This window comes from Lathamus discolor, chromosome 7 (assembly GCF_037157495.1).
Source record: "Lathamus discolor isolate bLatDis1 chromosome 7, bLatDis1.hap1, whole genome shotgun sequence".
Taxonomy (NCBI): domain Eukaryota; kingdom Metazoa; phylum Chordata; class Aves; order Psittaciformes; family Psittacidae; genus Lathamus; species Lathamus discolor.
The window spans coordinates 14,005,037-14,023,446 of NC_088890.1; the positions used below are offsets into that span (position 1 = coordinate 14,005,037).

At 41.7% G+C, this 18,410-nt stretch overlaps 1 protein-coding gene across 19 annotated transcripts in view; it reads left to right on the forward strand.

Moving 5' to 3' along the window:
• FOXP1 (forkhead box P1) overlaps nucleotides 1–18,410 on the forward strand; it is a 386,150-nt gene that overhangs the window by 214,007 nt on the left and 153,733 nt on the right. For all 19 annotated transcript variants that reach the window (XM_065686928.1, XM_065686923.1, XM_065686924.1 and 16 more), the window contains one exon: nucleotides 5,659–5,840. In XM_065686928.1, coding sequence (XP_065543000.1) covers nucleotides 5,670–5,840 — 171 coding nt within the window. In that variant the 5' untranslated portion in view covers nucleotides 5,659–5,669. The remainder of the gene's footprint in view (nucleotides 1–5,658; nucleotides 5,841–18,410) is intronic.

The following is an 18,410-nucleotide window of genomic DNA, read 5'->3' on the forward strand; positions in this document are numbered from 1 at the left end:
GTTGTGCTGTCATGGAATGCTTCCAAACATTATTTGTTTGGGGACTTTTTTATATATATAATTATACAGAGAAGTGCTCTAAAGTTAGTTAGTTCTGAGCTTGCTTTGGGGAACTGCTTGCACCAAATAGGTGAAATGTTTACTCGCAAACTGTGCACGTGTGGATAGTATGCCTGCTAGAGAATTTAAGACTGGTTCTTGTGATCTGATCACTTAAAACTGATTTTACCATTAACTCTTGTACCTATAGAAGTAGTAGTTTATTTTATAAGTCTGTGTTGTGTTTAATTTACATGTCCTTTCATGGCTGGGCCAGGTTCTTTAAGGGCATTTATTCTACTTCATATAAATAATTGATCAGCCAAGTTAATTTACTTCTGCCTGACTTGGTCAACCTTAATTAACTGCCCTGGAATAAAGACTGAACTTTTTGTTAGCTTAAAATCTTTCACAGATTTCACAAAGAAGGTTTGTTTTATGACGTTCTTGTTCTAGCACTGATCCCAGGGGAGAGAAATGTTGAATGATCTTTATGTGCGTATATATTTGTAAACACCTCCAAGTACTAATAGCCAAAATTAAATCGTCAGCCTTGGAAGTAACTTTGAAACACGCAGGCTGCATTCTGAATCCGTAGTCCAGGCTGAGTCTGGAAGCGTGTTAAAACAGACATTTTAAGGCCCAGAAGACCCTGGGGATAGTTTTTTAAAGGTGATGAGATGCTTAAAGATGTAGATTGGTGCTTATTCAGGAGTCTTAAAAATGTCTGCCGGATGCCTTCGTGAATGGTGAGGCATCTAAATACATCTGAGTATTAGTCCCTTATTCTTTCAGACTTTTAGTGGGTCCTCATTCTGACGGGTGCTTCAGCCAGTAAATCCTCCCTCATGCTGACATTAAACAATGCTGCTTAGTCTTTAGAAACTGTACTAGTAAAGGAATTGCAGAAATCGCACACTTCGGCACCCACCTCCTGCCTACTAATCTCCATGCTTAACCTTGCTCATCTAAATAGTCCACTGGAGCCGAGGGACGTGTTCTGCAGCGTCTTGGCTTGGTGATGATACGGACTTCTTTTGTTTTTAATGGATTAGCACAGAACCTTTTTAAAATTAGGATTCCTTCAGGTTCCATCTTTCTAGTTAAAAACACTGACACTGAAGTCCTCAGATCATTTTGATTCCGCCAAAGTTCACATTTGTCCTGTGTATTTTCAGTTTTGACCATGACCTGAAGAAATTAGCTGTCCCCTGAGTCTGCCCAAGTCATCTGGAAGGTGATGAGCTGTTGTCCTCCTGTTGACAGAGTGCCTTGCTTTGATTCCACTCCACTGAATTTTTACTCCATTACTTCGAACATAACATATTCACCAAGGAGATGGATCAAACTGTACAGCTTTGGCTTTATATTTGACTATGCATCAAAGCTGGAATAGGTTTTCAGCAGGTTAAGATGGGAATCTTGAGAAATGGATCACCAGTGTGAGATTTTTAAATCAAGCTGACATTAAGTCATAAAAGAACAGTTCTTTCAGTATGTGCTCCTTGATTTCAAGAGAAAAATTTAGAAGTTACTCATATGGCAGCTTAGCTTTGGTCCCTTCATGGGAAAAACATTTTGTGTCACCTCTAATAATCTCAAGTCATTCTGTATCCCTCCTAACATGAAATATCACAGATTGTTTTGTTAAAAAGATGTTACACTGGTAAGAGCCCACCTATTCTAAGCTGTAAAAAATACATTTCCCTTTGCAGAATTGATAGCAGAGTGATTCTGCTTTGTTCCACAAAGCAGCAATGGATGTGCTTTTTTCACATTAAATTTCTTAAGTCAGAACGTGGTCTCTTGCATGTCACAGAAGCGCTTGTGGAGTACTGTATTTCCTATAGCAAATCATTATGCATAACAGCTTCTTCAGCACTCTTGGTTATTTGGGGTCGTATTCAGACCAGAATCACAGATTGTGATACTAGACCTGAAGCTTCAGTTCCATTCCCACAGAACCTAATCACGTTGCATAAAGCCAACCTTGCTTTGCTTTTTTCTGTCACGATTTTGAATGACAGACTTCGCTAATGGGCTTCTGTAAGGCCTGCTCCTCTGTGCTGAGGAGAGACAATTATCTCAGCCATCCTCGGTGTACCATCACCTCAGCTCATTTAGGTGTGCTCAAAAAGACAAATAATAATCATTCTTGCAGAAAGCTCTCACAGGTTGATTTTCATGACATGACGCTTAATGATCAAACCAAACTGTGATTATTTATGTCAACTCGCATTTGACTACAGTGAAGAAATAAACACTTTTATCTTTCCTGCCTTGAAAACCCTGTTTTCTGTTGGAGGTGTTTTATCAAAGTGGATTTGGTTTGTGTTGTTGTCCAGTCGGAGTTACACTGAAGTCGACTCCCTGTGAATGGGTGTTTTTAAAGCAAAATTTGCTCAAAGATGTTCACTTCCGCTTTAAAAATACTTTTTTTGAAAGTCCAAACAGAATTTTTTTTTTTTGTTTTTTTTTTTTTACATTCCTTTTGCAAACTCCCATTTCCAGCTTCATTTCCTTGATGGCTGCTGCGAATAGGCTGTGTAGGGTGGCACAGCCAGTGGAGGGGCTGGGACAGCTCAAGAGGTACTTGGCTGGATTTTATTTACTATGGTATTGTTACTTTAACTATGATTTACTATTATTTTACCTTTACTTTGAAAGGTAAAATAGAGCATGAAGTTTGTAATGGAAAAGATTCTCAAGAACTGTGTTCTTTTTGTGACCAAATACTATAAATAATCCATCTTTTCCTCAGTCCTATAGGTTGGAAAAATAGTAGCAATTTCTACTATTGTTTCTTTCCAGGAGCATTTTGCAATCCTAGAGACAATAAATAACTTCTTGGCCAGTTTGGTTGTGAATTATTTTCTGTGTCCTGGAGATATTTTGCTCAGAAGGGCAAGCCAACAAATTGTGATCAGGCAGTGATAGATCTCCTCCTCAGTGGTGCACATTCTTCTTGTCTTTGTCAGGGGCATCTCGGAGCTTTGGTTGGTGCTTTCTCTGACCCTCCTTAGTAGTTTATCCAGGTTCTTGCTTCCAGTCAATTTGCTGAGGGGCGTTGGAGAATGAAACGTACTTCTTTACTTTTGTGGCACATTGGTTTTAGCATCTCTTTCCACTGCAGTGTCTGCTGGAGCACCTTCCACCGGTTCTTTAGTATGTCCTTCCTCCATCAGGTGTTGTTTGGGTGGTGGTGATGGGCCAGCCATCATTTGCCATCATTCATCACAGCAAAGACATGAGTCTCTGGGTTTAACCTGCTAACACAGTCTTTCATGGTGGTCGTTCTTGTACAGGTCTTCTTCTGAGGTAAACTAATGCAATGCTTCATTTTCTCCAGCTGAGGCTTGGCCCCAAATTTTGATGGAAGCAGAACACAATTACATCCATTATTTCTTTCGGATTCATCTCTGGTTTAAAAGGGTGTGTCCACCTTAGGAGTGTATAAAAATTACATGGTATACCTTTGACTAACTTGTGAGCTGTCTGAAGAATCTCACTCATATCCCTTCTGAAACAACCTGTGCCACGCAGTTGCTGCCTGGTGTGTAATCCAGCCTTGCTTGTTAGATATAAACACTTCTTTAGAAGTTGTCATGCTTGTAGGCTTTCCTTATAGTACCAAAAATGAAATACACCATGCTCAGCCTGTGTCAGAGCAGGATCTTGTTAAAACCCAAAAGCATTTGCTAGTGGCATTGGGAAAGCTGTAGGTTTGTTTAGATCTCTGGAGCTTTTACAAGGGAGCTGACAGAAACTTTATAATGAGCCCCCAAGCCCTTTTGTCCCCTTGCATAATTCAAAGATTGCACAAAACAGATTGAAAGAAGTTTCCATAGACCAGCTGAAATTTATTTAAATGTAATCAGAACATTTGAGTCTGTCCTAGCACCATCCCTGTGCTTGGGCAGCCATCAGTGTGAATAGATCCCGTCACGATTGGGGCAGGGTCTGGCTAATGAGTGGTTCCCCAGCTTGGATGGGAATCGGCAAGGAATGCTAGTGCTGGAGTGGGGTGGTGGCACAGCCCTTGTTACTCAGCTGCTTCTCAGTCATGACATCTTGATTATCAACCATATGGATCATCATTATGAATGTCTGGAGCTACCAAGTGAGTGAGAGGTCTGGTACTGGTGCGTTGGGCTGGAGCCCAAAACTCTACATGTGGAGTGTGATCCTGAATGTCACCTCAGGCCAGCAGATGCTGGGCAGCTGGTGCTGGAAGCAGGAATGGCTGTCTCCAGCTGGTACCACATCTTCAGTGACCAGGGGCTCAGAATTACTCATGTGTAGAGTTCCTGGGAAGAGGGTTTTTCCTGTTGTTTCCCATTGAAATGCACTGCTTTCTCTTGCCTTTTCCTTTATAGGTTGTAAGTGAAGGGATTTTTCTTCTCTCTTTTGATTTGACTTAGTTACTGAATTCCAAGAGCTTCTTCCTTAAATACAAAACACCTTACTTTGCAGGTGAGCTGCCTGCACATAGGCATTTGGCTCACATGAGCACGTGGTGAGTTAGCGTGGAGTAGGCAGTGGGCTTGGAGCATGCAGCTTGGCTTTCCATGCCCCGTTTTCTGCCAGGTAAGGGTGAGAGAAGGAGCACAAAGGGAGGGAAGGATGGGCTGGCGGAAGCAGAGCATGTTAATAACATATAAATCCTGGAACTTGGGGCTTTGCAGGTTGAAACACCTTTAAAACAACTCATGAAAAGATCTCAAAGGTAGCAGTTTGCAGCTGAAAACTAGCTTATGTGCTTTGTTTGGGGAGTCTTCTGCATAAATGCTGACAATTAGTTTCTAAAGACATGAATCCCAGGAGCTCTGGGAGTTCCTCATCCTTGTTGTGCGGCCTGGGGCCCACTGATGCAGTGGATGAATGCATTGTTGTGAAGCACTCAGAAATAGACCTCCACCAAGAGTGTGAGAGGGCTGGCTGGGAGTAGCTGTGGCTACTGAGCTGATGTTTAGCCAAGTAACATCAGAGGATCTTTGCTGTAATGCCATAGTGTATCCAAAGCCAGACCAAATCTGTAGCCAAGAAATTTGACAGAAAGACTAATTCCGTGAGCCATTGAAGCAGTTTGCCTTAAATGAAACCTCACAGTGTCCAGCACATCCCAGACTAGCTCTGAATCGCTTCAGAGTAATGAAAGGTGTTAACTTGGCAATATCACGGTGTGAATGGGAACTGAAATACGAGTGCTGTCCTTCACCTACCTGCCCCTACCTAGTGTGTATCAAGTTTGTGATATTGTCCATGACTCGTGCGTTTCAAAGGAAAGCATCCAGATGTAACTAGAGAAATTTAATTATGGATTCTGTGTGTTGGTTCAAAAATATTTCTTTTTCTCTTAAGGGAAAAAAGATGTTGAGCAAATACCACTATATTTAGAACAGAACTAACTTACTAAAATTATAGCTGTACCAACAGATAAATAAACATAAACTAGTAGCATGAACCATTAATGAAAGATAAATCGCATGAAGGGAAATGACAAATGTTTACAGTTTTGGCAGGATTTAAACCAGGGCATGTCTCCTTATATACAGCAACTGTTTTAACAGCTGCTTTTTTTTTCTTTCCCCCTCCCTCCCCTCCCTTAAATTATTTCAGGTTTTTGAGTCATGATGCAAGAATCTGGGACTGAGACAAAAAGTAACGGTTCAGCCATTCAGAATGGAGCGAGCGGTGGCAACCATTTACTAGAGTGCAGCCTGCGGGAAGTGAGATCAAACGGCGAGACACCTTCAGTTGAAATTGGGGCTGCAGATTTAGCACATCTTCAGCAACAGCAGGTACTGTAAGACATATTACAAGTTTCCTACTTGCAGAAAAAGCATGAAGCGTTTAATCCCCCCTCCCAAGCCCTTTGTATTTGCCAGGCAGAGGATGCTTTCAGGACTTGCCGATGACATTCTGTACATTTTTGTCAGTAGGGGATTGCAATTGTTAATGTAAAGGGAAATGCTGGACTTTTCTTCCGGGGCTCCTTTTTAATAATTCCCTGGAAATACCCAAAGATCAGGGCTGGCTTCCATTGCCTGAATGTGTTGTGTCTGGTGGCAGTGATGGGGTGAACTGGGTATACAAATAACTGGTTTCCAAAAGATGTCGCTGGGTGGAACGTACACTAACATTAAGTTTTGTTTTTGCAACAAATTTTAATATAACCTAGCAACCCCTATCAACAGAATGTTTTCTGTTAGTAAGAAAGGCTGCAGAGGGAGGTATCTGGTGCAGAAAACATCAGGGTAAATAAATAAATACATCCTGTGTCACTGCTCCTCAGTTCAGAAGAATTGGAACCCAATTGTGCCTTCTGCCTCTGTATTTTAATTAGTGCGTTTTCTTTGAAGTGACCAGCTTCACCAGTGTAAATTACCCACATAATGCGTTTTGTCTTTTTCTTCTCCCTGATAAAATTTTGAAACCCTCCGAGGAAATTTTACACCAAAGTGCTGGGCATGTATCATGAACGTGTTTGGGAACAAAGGCTGCAGCAGAGCCATGGTGGATACACTTACGCCTAACCCTCACTTTCTGTAATGCAATAAGCATTCTTAAAACCTTTTAAATAAGCGATTGGCAGCTGGTTAAGACTCCCCTAAGTGTACAGTGATCTTTTTAGCAGGTTGTTGCAGGGAAGGAAAACCTGCACTCATAAACAAAGCAAACCCAAGGCTTGCAGAGGAGCAGGGGACCCCGTTTGCCAACCTAAGGCAGAAAGCTGCCATAATTAAACAAGTCAGAGAAATGGATAATGCTAAATGCGTAGACTTTAGTTGTTTCAGTCATTTTCATCCTACAGGTTTTTACTTGAAGTGAGAATACCATCAGTGAGAAAATCACAGCCATGCTGAATTCATTACTGCAGTAGTCACACAAAACCACGGATAAAATTTCAATAACTGCAGGCCACAGTTGAGTAAACAGTTGCACTGAAACTTAATTCCTGTTGACTTTTCCCTCATTCTTTGCCAGGGGCACATTCTGATTCGTAGTGCAAAGACAACAGGGGTTACAGCTTTGATTAATATAGGACAGTAGAAGAGGAGTGGAACAGTAAAATATGTTCAACACAAAGGTCTCGTCTTAAAAAGGCTGCGTATCAAAATGAGTTAATTACGCCGTGTTTTCCATAGGAGTGCTATGGAATTTTCCGATGTGCAGAGAGAAACAGAGAGGGGGGGCTCACACAAACACGTGCAGAGTAGACTAGAATTGCTCAAACCTCTGCTCCTCCACTCCTACCACCTTGTCTGCGAGCACCCTGTGCCAAGGCTTCTCCGTAGCCATCCGGAGAGCTCACGCTGCCTTAGATAACATCCTAATCTCGCATGTAATGGGTTGTGTCATTCAACAGCCGCCCATTGGGTCAATTAAGGAGTGGCACCCATTCATTCCTAGGTGAGTCCTCCCCCAAAGGGTGCCCGGCAGAAGCACAAATGCTGCTGGCCCCTCTGGAGCAGGGTGCGGGGCTGGGCGGCAGGACTGAGGCATTGCTTTCACACAGCTCACATTTTAGCTTCTAGTTTATTTATTCTCCGCCACCGCAGTAAACGTGGTCGGGGAGCTTGCTTTTCTCCAAGTTCTTAAAAGACCTTTATGTTCTGTGTTTAAATTCTGCTGTTAATTGGTTTTGATGACTAACTTCTCCATGGAGTTTATCTTTTAAAGAGCAAGTTGGTCGCAAAGTTTGAAGCAGTTATTTAAAACAACAGCAACAAAAAAAAAAAAAGACCTGGTAACAACAAAAGGGTAATCAGAGCTAGCATAAAAATATCAATCTTTGTGTTTGGAAAATATTTTAAATGCTGAAAAGAAGAAAACCCCGTTGTTTTCAGACAGCTAATGCAAGCGTTTACAGATACACATACAACACGGAGCATAATGTTTAGATGTTTCTCCGTATACAACATATGCTCTCAGGTCACTTAACAGAATGCATTCTACAAAACGCTTCTTCAATACAAATGAATGAGTTCTGAATTAAACAGCTATTTCGTAAGAGCATTTCATTCAGATCTTTTCATTTTGCCACCTGGCACTTGTTTTGTCTGAAAAATAAGAAAGCAGCGATGGGTAGTTTGAGCTTTGCTGTTGGCGTTAGTTGTGTATCCCTGTGATGAGCCTGGCTGAGCGGTAAAACCTGGATGTACAATTGCATCTGTAGAGCATCTGTGCTGAATTCTGGTTCACCTTTTTTTGTGACATTTATGAATTTATAAGGCCTAATAGCTTTGTTAGTGTGAGTGAGGAAAACAGGACTGCTTCAGGTTTTTTAGGAAGTTTTAATGGGTTTACAAACTTGTAAATATTTTACCATGGAAAAATATGGAGCACCACAGATGTTCCTGTGTTTGAAGGAACAGTGTACAGTGCGAGCACTCTTGCAGTAAGTGCAGGGAGGACTTGCAGGACAAGTTTTATGTTTCCCATGTCATCTTAGGGTGATTCTGCCATGCAAGGAGACAGAGAGTGATGTGATGCTAAATTATTTTAGCATTAGCGATCTTGTAAAATATAGTGTTAAGCTGGGAGTAGCAAATGTGGGGATGAGTTCTTCTATGCATAATAAAACCAAATAGCTCCAGCTGATGTTTGTATTTGTAATCGTGATGTATGAAAGCAAAAGCAGTGCAAGCGACTCTTCAGGGACAGTGCATCTGTGGAAGAGTTGGATAAAAATGGAGGTACACGTAGGAGGAATCATTCCCAGAATCAGACTGAAAGGGACAGAAAAGCCTTTCCCACAGTGCTTTGGCACCAACTGAAGGTGAGAGAGGTTGCCTTTCCACTGCTGCTGACTCCATAGGTGCTGCTGTTTGGCATCTCGTGGGAATGACTGTCAGGATGAGTTGGAATGGGCAGGATTTTGGTGACGTGCTTGTAAAACCTGGAGTAGGCATGAAAGTTACCTGGGTCACTGGATTTCCCAAAGAGATCAGAAGTGCTCATTTGCCATGAGGCGAGACAGCAGAGTGCAGGAGCTTGGTCCCGAGGTAGCCACAGAGGCAGAATCAAGGGACAGGGAATGGGGTACCAGGCAGAGTCTGGCATCATCTGTGGCTCTGAAGTGTCATAGAAGACATCTGGGAGGTGCAGAATGGGTGTCGGGGTGACCCACAAGCTGAAAGTCAGGCTGGGTGAGGGAAGCTTGGACAGAAAGTACGTAATGATGGGGTGACTCCTGTCTACCAAGGAGTAATAAATAAAGACTCATGGGGACAAACTGCCTATTAATGTACATGATCACAGCTTTAGTTGCTTCAGTGGTTTCTGATCTCTACTCAAATAGAAGGTTTGGTGCTTCAGTCCTAGCCAGTTCCCTTCTCTTCTTTTTTTTTTTTTTTTTTTTTCCCCAGCTCATAAAATAAATATTATTTATTGTGTTCTATTTTTATCCTCAGGACTATTCAGTAAAGTGTTCTTCACATTATTAGCAAAGAAACAAGAATGTGAACTGAACAAAGAGAATGAACACAAAGTTGAATTCTGATATAGAGCAGCAAGACACCAAACGCTGTGTTGCGTGGTGGCAGAAATACAAACCTCTCCACATCAATAGCAAGATTCACTTTGATACCGTAACTTCAAGTACTGCCCCATGAGTATAAAACTCCGAATCTTTTGTCTAATCCCGAATGCTTTTGAACTTTTAGGAGGTATGACTTTAATAGTAATTTGTTGACAGATTAGCTGCAGAGATTGCAAAGAGTTTATTTTGCAGAACTGGCAGGCTCGTATCAGTGTTCTCTTAAGAAAAAAACCCACATAGCTGTTTTGCAATTGCTTGCATTTATTGACAACCTGCGCTGAGCAGGCAGAATCGGAATGTTTGTATAATGTAAACCTATAGCTTGTCTGATGGACTGTAGTGTACTTTTAGGTAGTGCCTAGATTGCTTGATAAAAAGGGTTACAAGGTGACTGTTTATGATGAACTGGAATAGCAATACAAATGCAACTGGTACATGGAGAAACAAGGAGGAAGTTTATATAAAGAATTGTAGGGCAGTTTATTTTCTTCCCTTTGCCTTTGAGCTGAGCTATACTGTAATTATGAAGTGTCACTTCAAGCTTCCTGGAGAATGTAGATAAATACTGGTTTTGCCGTGTGTCCACAGAGTGAGAAGGGGTTTTCCCTTAAAAAAAAAAAAAAGATGGCAAAATATATATTTCATTGCATCCTGGTTTGGACTTTTTACACTTTGGTTCCACGGAATGCATACAAATGAATAATGCAGTTTTGTTCATGGGTAGGAAGAAAAAAGAATGTCTAGATAGACCCAAGAAATTAAGATTAGGTTTTGGTGTCTGTGCTCAAGTCAGTGATTTCTTCACAGTCAGCCTCACTGCCTGCAGTTGGGGGTGTTTGTGGTATCCATGTGAAGATGCCACAGTTGGGCCCTTTGGCAGTAGTTGTTTTGAGAATTGCTGAGATGTGAAGTGTTAGACTGAGGGAGGTGAACTCCAGAGGGAATAGGTGCTTTCTTCACATGTTGGTTATGTCCAAAGATGAGGAAAATGTACAAGAAATGGGGCATTTGTTGTGTCATTGGGAGGCTGCTTTAGTTGGGCAAACCAAAAAGGAGGTTTGACTTGAAAGAATTCTTAATATATCCCAGTGTAAATTAAAGTAATGCCTTTGTTTCAGGCTTTTTTGTTAATAGTTTGGTGGGTTTCATCTTATTTTGGAAACCCATGAGGAGAGGTTGCAAACTGCATCAGGAGTTTTATGGTCCCATTGATCATGATGTGGACTTATCTCTTTAGAACAAAACTGCTAAATTAGAGCCAAGATAAAGTCTTTGTTTCATATTGACACAAGTGGGTTAGACCAAATTTGTTTGTTAGACTTTGAGGGAGCGTCCGTGTTGAGTCATCCTGTCCGAAGAGACACAAAGCCTAATTATTAAACTGCTGTTGCTATTGAAAGAGCCATTTAAAAGTATAGATTAAACTCCATGCAGGCACACTGATAATTGATGATTACACCATGGTGCATTTGCAGAGCTGGGGCTGTTCCATCAGAGAAGGTGAAAAACAACTTTATGCTCCTGATAACTGTGTGTTTTTATCATTCAGACTTGTCCCCCAAGTTCTCTCGTCTCCCAACATTGAACGGAAGGTGACATGATGTCTTTTTAGTCATTCAAATCTAATAACTTTTAATCTGAAGGTTAAGTAGTGAGATATAAACTAAGAGATGATAATATCAATTTTATGTTCACTGAAGGGCACAATATACCTCTTTCTAGTAGAGGGAAAATTGTGCGTAAAATGTCTTTCGCTTTTCAATGGAAAAGCTGTGGCTCTGAGAGCTTGGGAATGAAGCAGCGCTGGAAAAATTAAATAAGTTTTAACAAAGGCTGGCTACCTTGCCGGGATTTTAGAATCAATGTTTTTTTCCCTTAATAATTCAATTTTTAGATCTCTTGTCAATGAACCATGCTGAGAACATTCACACCGCATTCCCTATCCTCACTATTACTAATGTCTTGGTTGTAACTGCTTATTGACATCAACAAGCCTTAAATTTTCTCTAACTGTTGAAGGGTAAGGGGAAACTACCACTTTGTTGCACTTGCTGAGATTATTGTTTTTACTTCGCCCTGCTTTTGTTTTATTTTGCTTCTAAGGTCTTTGATAAATAACAGCATAAATCCAAGTCCTCAGAGCACCTTGACATTGGCACCTAAAGCTCTGCAGTTGTGTGTGCAGATACAAGCATGTACATGCAGAAGGTGGGTCATTAGACATGTAATCACCTGGATTATGTGCACATCCAAATCCAGAAGTCTTCTTAGGCTATGGATGTCTATTTCTGTATTTATTTATTTATTTATTTTTACAGTAGCTGCTTTTGCTTCTCTTGGTAAATTAAGATCCTGCAGTAATGGTTTAGGTTTCTGTGGGCTCTTTGAAGAGATGCAGCTTCTGAAATAGGTTTGCTGGTTTGTTTTTTCTCCTTGCATCTGATGTGAAAATTCAGCAGTGGTATGTTTGTTCCCAGCTGTTTTCGTAGGTGTGCGCTCTCCCCCTGTATTTGCTTATGCTTACTCATAAGCAATAAGGTTACACATTGAAGAGTGCTGTTTAGGGAAAGTCTGCAAAGGAATGCTTTAAAGCTGTTATCCTGCACGTGCATTCACTGTGAAAGAAGCTCAGTAAGCATCAGACAGAAATTAAAAGTGTATTTCAGCTGATTGACGTTACTCAAATTATTGTCTGTTCCTCCTCTGATCTCATACTTTAAGGGTTATCTCATAAGTGGTACAACCAAACCTGGGATAGAGCAAACTTAAAATGGTGACGTGCCTCGGAGGGTGTGAAGCAGCTTTTAATTCATGTGGAACTGTTCCTCACTGTGGCTTTTAACATTGCAAGATGCTTAATTAAGCATGTGCCTAAATGTAAGTGTAGGGCTAGTCTTATAAAGGTCTCTGGTATGTCTCATGCCTGTAAAATAAAGAATGTGCTTAAGTACCTTGCTGAATTAAGGCTTAAGTAATTTCATGCTAATAAGAAGTTGCCTGGATTGCTGATATTTTAGAAGTAGCCTAACTTCATTTGGAGACGTGCTGCACGTCGGGAGGTTGTTCGGCAGTGCCTTAGGAGCAGCAGCGGAATTGCAGTGGTTTTCACTGATGTAGCCGTTGATTTCAGTGGAGTTTTGTCTGACTTAAATACATTTAAATGAGAGCAGAATCAAATGCCACAGTTTCCTGCGTTATGTTCTTTCTCCTGCGGAGCTCCATTGGGTATCACAGCAAGTGAGAAGAATATCAACAGTACTGTTGTAATTTATAACAGTAATGTTGCAAACAAGGGTTGGGATAGGAAGGAGAAATGCAAAAGTCATGAATCCTGCCTATGAGTTTATTTAACTGTGTAGCACCCCATTAATTAAAAAAAAATAACAGAAGGTATTTTTTGGAGGCTCAGTGTAAACAGTGACATTATATAATGACAGTTTCGGAGGATGAGTGTTGCTTGTTTTGTTGCTGCGTTCTGTGTTTTGTTAGCTCGGCTCCTTGCGTTTTCAAAACAGAAACTGTACTTGCAACCTGTTTTAAATAGTGCAAATATCCCTCTTTCCCCCCCTATAAAAGCTATATATTGTTTCTGTGGAGTGTCTCTATAGTCAGTGTCATGTCTCAGACATTTCTGAAGCCTGGGGCAAGTGCCAGCTTTATTACAAGTTGGGCTTTTCAATTTATTTTTAATCATATTTCTTCTTTTTCTTTTAAGGGCTTTTCTTTTTTCTTTTTCTCCCCCCCCCCCCCTTTTTTTTTTTTTTTTTTCATTTTTTTTCTCCCCCTTTTTTTTCCCAGGCCACTGCAAGTAAGGCTGGTAAAGTGAAGGCTGGAGAGAATTAGGCTATTTAATCTATCTGGTAACGTGTTGCAGAACTCATCAGTGCAGTTTGCCCCTGCACCCCCAGGCTTCACTGAAGTGCATGTTCCCAGGCAGGCCAAGGAGGATACAAGAAATGGATGTAATTCCTTGTGTTCTGGATGCTGACTTAATCCCCATTCGCACTGAATGACTGTAAGGACTGAGGACTGGGATTGCTATGGACAGAACCATTGTGGGGCATGCGGGTGCGCAGGAGGTAGCTGCATGCCTGGAGATGGGTTGGTTTTGCTTGATAGACCATTACATTTCTGATTTTGGGTGACCTCTTTTGACCAAGCTTCAAGGCTGAACTAGTTCTTATATGCATGTTTAGGGCCTTCTTACCTTATTAAATCACTACTGAGGGGCACAACACAAATGTTTCAGATTTGGAGATGCAGAGTGAGGTCACAATTCGCCTTCAGAATCTGAAGTAAGTGGGATTTTCTTTCTGATAAAACCTCTGGGGCTGATACTTAAGAAACCCAACTTTTAACTGGCATTACGCAATTTGCTATGGGTTGCTTAGCCAAATATTTGTGTATGGGTCTTTTTGCTGTTTCTTTCTATTTTTTTAAAGACTTGCCAAAGTTCAGGTGGGATTTCAGGCTTTAACAAACTCTACCTGGAAATTAAGTGCAGGAAAGGAGAGAGGGGAGGGGGAAATCCTGTCTATTTGGATTAGAATGATCACAAGCTAAAGGAATGTGGTTGCTGTTAACATGCTCAAATTGAGTTTTCCTTAAATTTTCCTTGTTATTATCACTGATACCAAAAAGCCTCTGCCAGGAAAGAACTGCAATAGTAGTGAAATGTTGTAAGACCACTGGCTGTCTGACACTCCTGCTTTTCTCTCTTTTTTTCCAGTAATCAGTGAGATACGTGCTAAAATAGGGGTAGAGTCCCTCACTGTTCACAAGGCTGTGTAGGTAGAGGGTGGATCTTCCTTAGTACCTTCTGGCATCCTTAATCAGCAGCAGACCCACAGCTTTCGGGATTTTGGCTGCTCTCTACCATATGAGGCTGGGACATGTGTGTTTTTAAGCCACCATCATTTGTATTTTTGTTTCCACGTAATTAAGTGATTCACAGAAGGAGAAGGGTCAGACAGGCATGGGGAAGGAGAAATCGAACTTGTTATGAAGTCATGGGGGCCAGCATCTTGCAGGAGAAATTAGAAATAAAATGGGTTATAATTCTCCTTGTGCATAGGAAAGCATTCATGGCACTCAGAGCCTCAAAATCCAGTCTCAGCAGTCTCCAGCAGACTTTTTCTGGCCCCTGCTTAAATGAGAAACCTGATCTAAAAATGAGCTTGCATAGGGAAGGCTCTCTCTGGTTCTGGGAGAGTGTCTGTAATTTATCTTTACTTTGTTGTTTTGCATTACATACCCGCTCCTAGACTGTCAGTCCTCTTCTTCCATCTCAGGGAAGGATGGACCCGTGTGTATGGAAAGCCACTGTTCTGGATTTTGTTGGAAAGTCTACGCCATTTTTACTAAGGAGCTAATTTGAAGACACTGCTCTGTCTGTCATCATTAATTTTATCCTCAGATGTAGGTTAAGTGCAGTATTTTTATTTGGTAGGTTGTGTGCTGCGGTGCAGTGAAGAATTGCCACCAGGAATGTGTACTGTGCTTGATGTTTACATGCAGAGTGGGTCGGTGGGGGTGAAGGCATCAGATCTGCTGAGTGTGCATGAATGGGAGCTCTGGTTTTGTGGCAGGGATGCTCCACGGCTGGAAGAAACCATACAGTCTATGGAAAAGCTGGCTGTGGCAGTCACTGTAGCTGTAGGTGCAATGCTTTTTCTAAGGTCACATGGAGGATTTGTTACAGGTAAACTTTGATCCTGCCTTTTATTGTCTGTTCATGTGTTCAGACTTCTCTTGAAATAGGTGTGCAGGTTTCTTCACAGCCATCATTCCAGACACATCCCAGATACTCAGGTAGCAGAAGTGTTGTTTTGTTCAGGGAAAGCAGTCTACTTCCCCACCTTCCCGTAGCTGTATTACGTAGTACAGATCTGAAAGAAAACCCCTTCAAGTCAATAAACAACAGAAAGCAGACTTATCTTTTATAGTCTTCTTGAAACAAATGTATGGTTATAACAGTAAAGCAGGTTTTATTAAATCTAGGCATGAATCCATATTGAAGAAATAATCCGCTGCTTCTTTTCAGCTCCTTGTCTTTTTAATTAGTGCTGGCAATGGGATTGTTAGCTTTTAAGATACAGTAAATATGAGCCTATTAATATTATTGAGTATAATACTCAACAAGGTACAGGGGATGTTGGTAACTGTAGATATTTTATAGAGGAGCTAAAAGCGGGCTGGTTTGTGTTCGTCAGTCTCTTTATGACTGCCAAGGTGAAGCCTATGATGGGAGCCTTCCTCCTGGTCCCCAGAGCAGCCATCCCAGCAGGCAGCATGGGACCCCTTGTCTCTTGGTCCAGTCTGATGGGGCAGGTTTGAGCCCATTTTCACAACATGGTGAGCATTTGGAGTATAAAATAGTTCTGGTTCCTTCTTTTCCTTGAGAAATGATTCATCCATTCCTCCAGTTAATGCTTTTTGAAGTGTTTTGCTCTTGGTTCCAGTCTCTAACCCGGGCAAGGACTGGATTATAAGGGTTTAGCAGTGATTAGCTCTGCTCGCAGTATTTGTTTCTTTTTGCTCCTAAAGAGATGGTATTTGCTTTGCTGAGGGGTTTTATTCTGCAGAGTTTCTGTTGACCACCTGCTTTTTTTCCTAATTGGTTACAAGGACAGTTGCTAGGCCTAATAAAGAACAGATATAGTCTCCCAAAGTGTGTCACAGGGACTGTATGTCAGAGATTCATAAACTGTGAGCAAAAATATGTGCCTGGGGCAGGGAAGCGCGTGCCGTGTTCACGTTAGGGGATCCTTCCAAGGTCACAGAGAGCCCATGGTAGTAACTTTTGTGGTGCTGGCTGATGGGCTGGGCACAGCAGCCTCATGTGGAACACCAACAGCCGGGTTTGCTGTGAACTCTGCTCTAGTCTTAAGCCTTTTTCTTTGTGGATTTCTCTAAAACAAACTTTTTTTCCCCAGTCTTTCTATGCAGACCAAAGGCAGCAGTGGAGTGTTATCTTGGACACTCCTGAGGCTGCCTCATCCATGTCTTGCCAGTCTGCTGATGGAGATTTCATTTCTGCTCAGGCAGGGTCTTCTGATACTTAACTCTCTATTAGGAAGCTTCTTCCCAATGCTTGGTCAAAATTCTTATCCTTCCAGTACTATCTTTTCCCTCCCGTTGTGTTTGTTACAAGCAGAGAGCAGATCGTTTCCTTTCTCTTCGCAGCATCCTTTTTCATATATAAATGGTGTTCCCATGTTTGTACCCTCCATCTTCTCAGAACTTAAGCAGTCTTAGCTCTGTCCTTGTACATCCTGTTTTCCAGTGCTGTGGTCATTCTGGCCACTGTTCTCTGGACTGTCTCCAATCAGTCTCTGTTCATCTTGAATTGCAGCGCTTCTATGACATGATCCTCCAGTTGAAGTCTTGCTGCAGCAAGTGGAGACAATGAATTTACCAGTGTATAACTTTCTCCTTTTTTATGCATCTGACTGTGGTAAATGTTATTTTTGCAACAGCCTGACCCTGTTGACTCATACGCAACTTGTGATCTTCTTTTTCCCTGAAGAAGTGCGACATAATCGGTTGTCTTCCTTGCTGTATTTTCAAAGTTTGGGCATTCCAGCTGAATTGCAGCATCTTATAGTTAATAAATGCCACCCCATTTCTGCAGACAGTTTCTCCACTTTCTCTTCCAGCATCTTTGCGTTCACTGCCAATGTAGTACCATCCCCAGATTTTCTGGGTTGTCTGTTCCTTCATCTGTGTTGCTCTTCAAAGAAGACTGACCTCCTCACAAGTTTACTGCCTTCTTTTCTGTGAGTGACCCAGGGATGCATACAGCCAATATACAGTACTTTTGTTAAGATTATGTTTTTTTAGCTTGCTTATGAAAATGTTCTTTTGAGATAGTATCGGAAGTCTTAATGGTCAAAATACAGACCCAGGTTTTCCTCTGCTCAAAGACCTATGAACAGATACATGTTTTACCTTTGATTTAAGCATCTCCATCTGACTTGTCATCTGCAGTTGACATTCAGATCGGTACAGGCATACCCATGTTGCCCTTACTGGGGAGGGCAGAGTAGTGGGAAGAGCAGCCAGCTCTAGCACCAGGCTTGTTCCAGCCTCTTTACAGCTATTGCGCCAATTAGCCAGGCTAATGAAAAGTGAGACTGTGGGAATCTTATTAACTACATGACTCACCCCAGCCAAACCTCAGACAGCAGCTATAGGTGAGATGCGTTCACAGGGGCAAAAGTAGCGCTTGCAAAAAATGCAAAATGCCAAATCTCAGTTAACTGGTTTTCCGACCTCAGACTGGATTTGTACACCCTTGAAAGGAGTCCCCTTGCCTGTCCTATTTCTTCCTGTGTGTCCCATTACATATGCTGGTTCTTCTAGAAGCACAGTCTTAGCCCAAGGAAGTCTCTCTTCTATTATTTTTAGGCCTGAATCTGGTCTGAGAAGCTATGTTTACCACACATTATGTCCCTCCATGCCTGGTCTTGTATCAGACTGTCGTTGGAGTAAAAGATGAGCAAATGGTGTGTCTTCCCGTTTAATTGCATATGTCAATGATAAATCTTTTGAGAAGATTGAGGCCACATGTTTCTGAGTAGGCTGAATCTCAGCCTGCATCCTGATCCCTGTCCTTCGTCAGTCTCTAAAATCTGAAGGACAAAACAGAAGGCCTGAAGGGGAATATGGGGGTGGGGGTGTGAGCGTAAAATCTTATTTCATGTTTAATGCACAGAGTCCCTCCAGAACCCCCCAATAATAACTGCCATAGCTGTGCCTCTGTCATGTGGAGGCCACTGTTCCCGTCTTTGCCAAGTCTCTGTCGTCCACAAGACAAGACATCTGC